General features: G+C 37.4%; 1 protein-coding gene across 1 annotated transcript in view; it reads left to right on the top strand.

Moving 5' to 3' along the window:
- Positions 1-9576, top strand: part of FAM149B1 (family with sequence similarity 149 member B1) — a 43197-nt gene that overhangs the window by 21455 nt on the left and 12166 nt on the right. Inside the window, exons 6-8 of the mRNA XM_006760970.2 lie at positions 1755-1922; positions 3698-3885; positions 7944-8068. Of these exons, the coding sequence (XP_006761033.1) occupies positions 1755-1922; positions 3698-3885; positions 7944-8068 (481 nt within the window). The remainder of the gene's footprint in view (positions 1-1754; positions 1923-3697; positions 3886-7943; positions 8069-9576) is intronic.

A 9576-nucleotide genomic window follows, 5' to 3' on the forward strand; every position in this document is an offset into this window, starting at 1 on the left:
CCTCAAGGTTCTGGTCACTAGGCTGAGCTTTCTTTAATTTAAACCTCCATATTGCATCAATAAGCCTTTTTAAGTTTATTCCTTGTATATAAATTTCAGATTTTTACAAACTAATATATCCCACAGAGATGAAGTACATATTCATTAATACTCATTGACAAAAATTGCATAGTTCATGTGATGTCATTAAGATATATTTTCTGATCTGTCAGTATCAACTTTATATATACCTTATTCTTAATTTTATAACTATAATCAGTAGTTTCATTTTGAGATTTGATCTCAAAGGAAATAAGGAATCAAGACTGAGCAGTTGTCTCCTCCAAGGGGCTGAGTCGTCATTTTGTAACATACTACAGACCTTCTTTCTTTTCTTTCCACCTGATCCCACCACTGCTTATTTTTGGTTCTGCTTTATTTGACTATTTGACTTAAGTTCTCAGTGATGACTTTCCTTACTATAACACCGATAAAACAAATACCTATCTGTGCTGATATATACCTCGATGAAACAAATTATCCAGCTATATTAGCATACCACTACTTATGGAAAGCAATAACAAATTAAACATAATCTTTGATATTTACTTCCATGTAACTACTATTTTGTCCACATGTGATATTTTCTCTCGAGTACCATTATGAACTCATAGCATTTCAAAGTATTTACATGTCTTGGGGCCATTTAAATAAAATAAGGATTACTTGATCACAAAAGCACTGCAATACCATCAAGTTACTCAGAATGGCATGTAATTTAAAACTTATGAATTGTTTATTTCTGGAATTTGCCATTTAATGTCAGACCACAATTGCTTTGGGTAATTGAAACGGCAGAAAGTTAAACCATGGGTAAGGGGGACACATTATATCTAAAGTAGTCAAGATCATAGAAACAAAAGTAAAAATGTGATTACCAAGAGGGGGAGAGGAGGGAGGGGCAATTAGTTTTTAATGGGTATTAGCGTTTAAGTTTTACAAGATGAAAAAGTTCAAAAGAATAATATAAAGCATATCTTGGTTATATCTGATATTTAGTTAAACTAAGAGCTATTTTTAAAAATTGTATTACTCAAATGATCAAATACCTCCTACCCTGGAACTGATTAATCAGTAGAGACCATGACCTTGACCATAACTCAACTCCTTTAGTCACCATGATTAATGCCATTCCCCTATATAACCCATCCTCTGAAAGCCAGGTCTTTAAGCAAATTTCCTCACCTGGGACTCCGGGCGTGGTGCCAATTCCTCAACTAATAAACCTTACTTTCTTTGCTGGAAAAAAAAGTTGTATTGCTCAGATCTGACTGACTTTCTCCACAGTAAGATTGCTGAAGTGAATGAGTCATCACATATTCATTGAATACCTGGGTTTGAAGAGAAATTTAAATGTAAATAAGGGAAGATGCCTGCCTTTAAGGAGCATGCATTTTGAACATGATGGAATTATTGAAATAATCACATAACCTCCTGAGGTGCCTTTAAAGATGTAATTATGAATGTAAATATTCTCAGATTTTTTTAAAAAATTATTTTATAGCCACAGCTGTTGCATCTGAAAAGATAAGCAGTATGCAATACTGCATAATATTCCTAAGCAGAGTATACCTATGGCTAGTATTTATCCTTTCTGCTCTGAGAATTAATAAGCATAAGGTTTATAGTAGTCAAGGGAAGTGTCACCAGGGCAAGGGAGTTTGAACTGTGAGAGTTATTTATATTAATTAATATTTTCTTTTTCTTTCTCCCAGATTTGGTATTAGGGGAAAGAAGTTACATTTTTCAACTTCTTATGTTCATAAGGCATCTTCCATTGTCAAATCCCCTAGCTTGTGTTCTATGGAAAAAGAAGAGGAAGACTGTGTAATCCTCTCTGAAGGCGTCATAGAGGAATACTTAGCATTCGACCACACAGATATGTGAGTATTATGTTTTTTAAGCTTCTTTCTCATCTCTTATTTTATGTATTAATCCCTATTTTTTCTAAAGTATACTACCAACATTACCTATAATTGTCACTTTTTGTTACATCTTTTTGTTGTTGTTGTTACATCTTTTCTATTACCTCTCAGAGTTCATGTGCTTAGTTGATATAAATCCCTGCTGCTGCCACAAACCAAACATCCTGGTGTGTTTTCCTCCTGCACATGTCATTTGCCTCTTCTTGACATTAAACATTTTTAAATGAGTTAATTTTTTCCTCCACATAATTTGATCTTACCCTTTGTAAGTTATCACCAGCAATTCATGGAATCACTGAAAAATTTTAAAAGAGCAGTTCAAGAGGTGTGAACTTCATTTACATAAATCTGTTTAAAAAAGAGTATATACAGTTTATATAAAAATCTTACACTCAGCACATACTTTATAATTGATAATGCTTATGTTTATCTATTCTTGTAGTCTTGACAATAGTCCTGTGACATAGATATTATTTACCCTCTTGACAGGATAAGTGAGAGTCAGAGTAGTTAAATGATTTGTCTTAGAAAAAGCTAAAAATAAAACCTGTCCGATTCTAGGTCGAGGGTTCTCTACACTATTCCACGCTACCTTTCTGAAACAACCTCTTAAACTATTCTTTTAGCTTTGATAGTCACAGCAGCATATCTGGAAGTGAGAGAATTTCATTTTAGGCCATGAGGGTTTGGTTAGGTCTAGTTAGTATTGTGTCAAATGATTCTGGACTCTTTTTCCCATCATATTTCCTACCGAGCCATGCTTACTCATGTGCTCAATGCACACATTCTAGGGCCAGCTAAACATCACCCAGATTCCTATATATAACACCTTGAACTAGATCCTTGTTGCAAAAGAATCACAATTAGGTTCTTTGGTTTTCTAGAGCCTGCCCCCTCTCCCTTTATTTCACCTGGTGTGGGTCAGATTGTCTGTTTTCTCTTCCTTTTTCCTCTAGCCAGTCTTCTCCCTTGGTGCAGTACAGTATGTAATGTAACTGTTTCTCTGGATGGACGTATAATGTTTCCTTTTAGAAATGCACATTGGGGGACGGAGATGTAGGAGACTTATTTTTCACTACATGCATACATTTCTACAATATGAATTTTTCATCATATGAATGTGTTATCTCTTCTAAAAAGAAATAGAGATAGATTGGACTCACTTAGAGTTTCTTGGTTACAGATACAGTCTCCGGAAGACTCAGAGTAGCTTCCTGTGCTGTTGGGCTCTTTTTTCTTTCCAGGCAATTACCAAATGGATTAATTTGGATTAATAAAAGTTTTTAAATAATCTATGTGGACTTGTTCCCTAATGAATCATTGCCTTCATTGTGCAGCATCATCACAGTTACATGCACATCATTAAATGTCACATTAGTATTAGTCTAAATGTTACTCAATTACAACAAAAGATTTTTTCTGTATGCTTAGTTGTCACAGCTTGTTACTCAATTGACAATGCTCATCTGTTTAAAGCTAAAAAATCAGTGATTCTCAGGCTTCTATTTCTTATTCTGTTTTGTTGGCAAAGTAGTGGGGTGGGGATAAGGGAAATGCAGTCTCCTCTGTTGAGAACTCCCTTAGTTCACAAGGCAACTTAATACATGTGCTACATATGCTGGGCAAGGGGCAGGGAAACACGGGGTACAGATCACACTTCTAAGGAGCACAGAGGACAGTGGTGAGCATTCAGTGAATAACCACAAAGTCTTTCCATCTTGCTTCTGTCACAGGGAAGAGGGGTTTCATGGAAAGAAATCAGAAGCAGCTACAGAGAAACAGAAATTAGGGTACCCTCCCATTGCTCCATTTTACTGCATGAAAGAGGATGTCCTTGCTTATGTGTTCGATGAAGTGTGGAGCAAGGTCCTGAGCTGTATGGAGCAGTTGACACGCAGTCACTGGGAGGGATTTGCTTCTGGTAAGGTTCTTTGTGAAAGAAATATAAAAAGGTAATTGTTTATGATTTCCAGGCCCTAGCCAGTCTACTAAATTATATGCTTCATTAGTGCAAAAGACTCATATTTGTATTTCCCACAGAAACTAAGAGATATTTAGAAATATTTGAGAGGAGCAAAAAGGCCTAGTCTATGATGACTAGACAGAGACTGTGCTTTCTCTTTGAATATAATTATTTGTGAGAAAAAAACATGTACAAGTGGCAAGTACATCTTTAAACTGCTTTATTAAAGGATAATTGATATGTAACAAATCATACATATTTAAAGTGTATAAGTTGATAAGTTGACCTGTGTATATGCACATGAAACAGCCAATCAAGTTAATATACCATTACCCCCAAAATTACCTTACCCGACCCACCATCCCCAAGTGACAGTTCATCTGCTGTCACTGTAGTTATTGTTCTGCAGAATTTCATATAAATGGAATCATACGGTATTTACTCTTTTTCTATCAGTTTCTTTCACTCAACATGATCATTTTGAGATTCATCCATGTCCTCGTGTGTGCAATCATTTATTCCTTTTATTGCTAAGTAGTATTCCATTGTTCCATAATGTATCCATTTATCAGTTGATGAGAATTTGGATTGTTTTCACCTTTGGACTGTTAGATGTAAAGATGTTATGAACACCAGTGTACAAGAATTTTTTGGAAATATATTTTCTCTTGGATGAATTTGTATGAGTGGAATAGTTCAATTACATGGTTAAATGTATATTTAACTTTTAAAGAACTGATTGTATTGGTTTTCTATGTTATATAAAAAATTATCACAGATTTGTGGGTCAGAAATCCAGGAATAGTCCTCTACTTGGGATCTCAAAAGGCTGCAGTCAAGGTGTTGACTGGGCTGAGTTATCATGTAGAGGCTCAACTAGAAAAGGATCTACTTTCCCTTTTGTGTGTTCTTGGAAGGATCCGGTTTCTTGTAGTCAGGGCAGCTTTCTTCTTAAAAAACAGCAAGAAAGACTGAGAACTAGTTTACTATCAAGACAAGCTAATATAATGTAATATAATAATGGGAATCACATCCCATCACTTTTACCATCACCTATTGGTCTGAAAAAGTCACAGGTCCTGCCCACATTCAAAGGGCAAGGGTTACACAAAGATGAACACCAAGAGGTGAGCATCAGGGGAGCCACCTTAGAGTCTGTCCACTACAACCCTCCCACAGGAAAAACACTTTCCAAGAGACTCCTCTTATTACAGCCAGCAGCCCAGAAGTCCAAAATATACCATCTAAATCAGGTCCGTCTATGAATCAAGTGCTTGGATGTAATACATTAATTAAAGTTACTGGGGTACAGTTTCTTTCCATTCATACACCTGTGAAACTAAAGGTTTTATGCACCGATATTTAAACATCTAACTCTGTAATCTAACCATTCCATTCCTAGAGACAAGTTATCTGACTCCACACCCAACATACAATATTGGGCCGAGAAAGACATTCCAGTTTAAAGAGTCGGGGTGGGAGGACGGAAAGTAAAAAAGGGTCCATGTCAATTCTGAAATCCAATTGGGAAAATATTGGGAGTTCATTCATCAAGTTTCAAGGCCTGGAAATAATCCTCTCAACTCTCTGCTCCACTGCCTGGGCTCTTTGACTGTCTGAGTCATCTTTCGTTTTTCATGAAAGGTAGCACATATTTGCAGCTAAGTAGTTTTATCAGGCTGCTTCCTGCCAGTAGAATTTTGGGGTTCTGACAGCCCTCTTCCATTTAGAATCTTTTGCCATCTAGAGAGACTGAGAATTTCTAAAATCATCAGGTACTGGTTTATTTATGCTTAATAATATTTTCTTCAATGTATCTCCCTCATCTCATATTTTATTATAAGCAGCAGGCCTCACCTTCAACAATTTGATTGGAAATCTCCTTAGCTATATAACCAAGACTATCACTTAAAAGTTCTGCTTTTCACATGACCACAGGAGACCACTTCATTAACCTTCCTGCCACCAGATAACAAGCATCTCCCTTCCAACTTCTATAAATATATATTTGACTTCAGAGAGGAAGGGAAAGGGAGAAATAGAAACATCAATGATGAGAGAGAAACTTCATCAATCAGCTGCTTTCTGCATGCCCCCCACTGGGGATCCAGCCCGTAACCCGTACATGTGCCCTGACTGGGAATTGAACCGTGACCTCCTGGTTCATAGGTTTATGCTCAATCACTGAACCACACCAGCCAGGCCCTTCTAATAAGATGTTCCTCATTTCCTTCAGAGCCCTTCCCTCCAAATCCTTAGATTTCCACTAAGTCTGTTCAAGGCAATTTATGCCTTCTCCATCATGCTTCTCTCCAGCCTCTATCAATGAACAATTGAAAATGAAATTAAGAAAACAATCCTATATAATAAAAGGCTAATATGCAAATTGTCCCTTCAATGACCAGTTAAACTGGCCAACCACCACAGCCCCTCCCCCTGGCTGGCCCTGCCCCCAATTGGCCCCCCCACCCTGATCAGAGGCGGAGCCAGCCAGCCAACCTATTGTGTCCCCTCCCTACAGCTCGCCTGCCCCATCAGCCCCCATCAGGGTGAGCCAGCCGGACCTCACTAATTTGTGCTCCAGGCCTGTAGTTCATTTATAATAGCATCAGAAAGAATAAAATAAACTTAACCAAGGAAGTGCAAGACTTGTACACTGAAAACTACAAAACATTATTGAGAGAAATTAGAAAAGACCTAAAGAAATGGACAACTGTGTTTATGGATTGAAAGACTTAAAATCGTTAAGATGGCAATATCCCACAAATAGATCTACAGGTTGACTATAATTCTTATCAAAATTCCAAATGCCTGTTTTGCAGAAATTGGACAAGCTGATCCAAAATTCAGATGGAAATGCAAAGTACCTTGAATATACAAAACAATATTAAAAAAGAAAAAAGTGGGAGGACTCACACTTCCTGACTTTGAAACTTAACACAAAGCTACAGTAATCAAAACAGTGTGATACTGGCATAGGACAGACATAGAAATCAATGGAATACAATCAAAAGTCCAGAAATAAACCCACACTCTATGACCAATTGATTTTCAACAGGATGCCAAGATCATTCAATGGGGTTAAGTAGGGTATAGGAACAACTGGATAGCCACATGGAAAAGAGAAGGAAGTTGGACCCTTACTTGACACCATATACAAAATATCAACTAAAAATGGAAAAAAGACACATTTAAGAACTAAAACTATATAACTCTTAGAAGAAAACATTAGAGTACGTTTTCATGAGCTTGTGTGTTAAAGTGATTTTCATGTTACTTTTTGGAGTTTGTTGAGCCATTTGCATCTGCAAGTTTATTATTTGGTTTGGCAGCGATTCTTAGATATGACACCAAACCCACAAATGACGAAAGAAAAAATAGATAAATTGGACTTCATCAGAATAAACTTTTTGTATCAAACACATTATCAAGAAAGAGAAAACCACCTACAGAATGGGAGCAAGTATGTACAAATCGTACAACTCATAAGAATCTAGTAGCCACAATATGTAAAGAACTACAGTTCACCTTGGCTGGTGTGGCTCAGTTGGTTGGAGCATCGTCCTGTGCACCAAATGGTGGCAATGTCGATTCTCAGCCAGGGCACTTATCCAGGTTACAGGTTTGATCCCCAGTCGGGGCGTGTGCCGTAGGCAACCAACCAATGTTTCACATCAGTGTTTCTCTCTACCTCCTCTCCTTCCCTTCCTTTCTCAGAAACAAACAAACTACAATTCAACAACAAAAGGACAAACAACCCAACTGTATAAATGGGCAAATAACCTGACTAGACCTTTCTCCAGAGAAGATATACAAATGACCAATAAATACATGAAGAGATGTTCAAATGCAGTTGGTTTGAGGATTTGGGCAGTGCTTTTTTGAACCATGCAGGTAGTATGAAATTGGACTGCAAAGATGAGTGAAGCCTAGCTCAGACAGAACTCTCAGAGACTGTTTTTCATGGTACTGTTGCTGTGGGTCTGGAGATGATAACATTCTGTTTCTTTGCTCAGATGATGAGAGTAATGTTGCCATCACCAAATCGGCTCCAGAAAGCCCGTGTGCGCTGAGTGAACCACAACCTCTGGTCTTACCTCGAGTGCCACAGTCTCAGGTGCTGTCCATCACCTCAAATCCGGTACGCCCCACAGGGGAACATACTTGAGAACCTAGGACTGTTTTTGCCAGAAGTTTGCTCAGTTATTTGCCTGAACTGTATTATTTATGACTCAATTTTTTTTCAGTAAAGTTATGTGTTTATCACTATAATCCAGTGATTCTATGTATTGACAAATTTAATTTCAGTTTTAAAAATTAATAGTAAATTAGGGTTAAATTATTCTCAGTCAGCTCTTTTGAAAAGGCAGGTATAAGCAGTACAATCTAGAGTCAACTATGTGTCAGCCTATTCTGGGAAGAATGAAGGGTATGATGAAAAGAGAGACCAAATCTCAGATTTTTTAAGGCCATAACATTCTATCCTTTGAATCTGATTCCTTCTTTATTTTTTTCTTGTCACTGTCTACTTGGCTTTTGTGTTCTTCCCCCAAGTATTTGAATCTGTTGACTTGTTCCATACTTTGTGTTTTCTTTTGGGGTGTTTTAGCACTTAGTGTGTAAAAGGCAAACTAGAGAGGACAAAGAGAAGTGGTCTCAAGTCTATGGGCAAGCATAAAGATGGCCATTTCTTGCAGGTTGATGGGCCTGCTGATGACTCTGTTTTCATCCCTGTGTAATGATTATGTAGAACCAGTTACTAGATGATAGTTTCTCAGTGTTACTTGTGGCAAAAGAGTTGGGATAAACGGAGCGTAGTGGGAAGGGAAGAAAAGACTCTAATCTTTGTGTGCCATGCTCATCAACCCCGCATTTTATGGCCAGATCGAATATGTGGTTTGTTGGTATACTGAGCAGATATTGTGCTGCTGGATTTATAAACATGTTATTTAAACATAAAATCAGCAAAGTTCATACCTCATCATATTAAAGGGTGAACCAGGTGAAATTATGTTCCTTGGATAGTAATAAAATACTTCTACATGTTGAACTGGCTTGGCAATGGTTTAGGAAGCCTAAGCCCTAATCAGTTGACTTCAGTGGTTCTGCTTACTGATAAAAGTAATAAGTGTTAATCCAAACATTCTTGAAAGAAAAAGCAAGAGGAAAATGCATGGCAAAGGAGATGACCTGAGAGAAAAAGAAACAGTACTCTGAGGTAGTGATGTGCGTCCAAGTAAGATTAAATCCTGCTAACGTTGCAACAATAGGACTAACTCCTTCCAATAAATAGTCTTCAGAATTTTGGTTATCATTGAGAGCTGATGACTCCAGCAGCAGTGAAGGAGAAAGGATTAGTTTGTGTAGAGCGATGGTGAAAAACCATGTTATAGCTTACCCTTATTTTTTCCTTCTTTTAAGCCATTTATTTGGATTCTATAATTACAATTTGGGGGGGCAAAAATGGCACCAGGTGTTAGACCAGACCTTGGTTCAGCCTCCTCAGTACTTGAGTTCTGGCTAAGAAAGAATTCAGAGCCAAGATTCAAACTGTAAGGTAAAGTTTGTTTAGAAAGTCACAAAGATAAAAACATCAAAATAAAAAGCTTCTGCACAGCAAAGGAAACCATCAACAAAACAAGAAAGCCC

This window comes from Myotis davidii, unplaced genomic scaffold (assembly GCF_000327345.1).
Source record: "Myotis davidii unplaced genomic scaffold, ASM32734v1 scaffold134, whole genome shotgun sequence".
NCBI lineage: Eukaryota > Metazoa > Chordata > Mammalia > Chiroptera > Vespertilionidae > Myotis > Myotis davidii.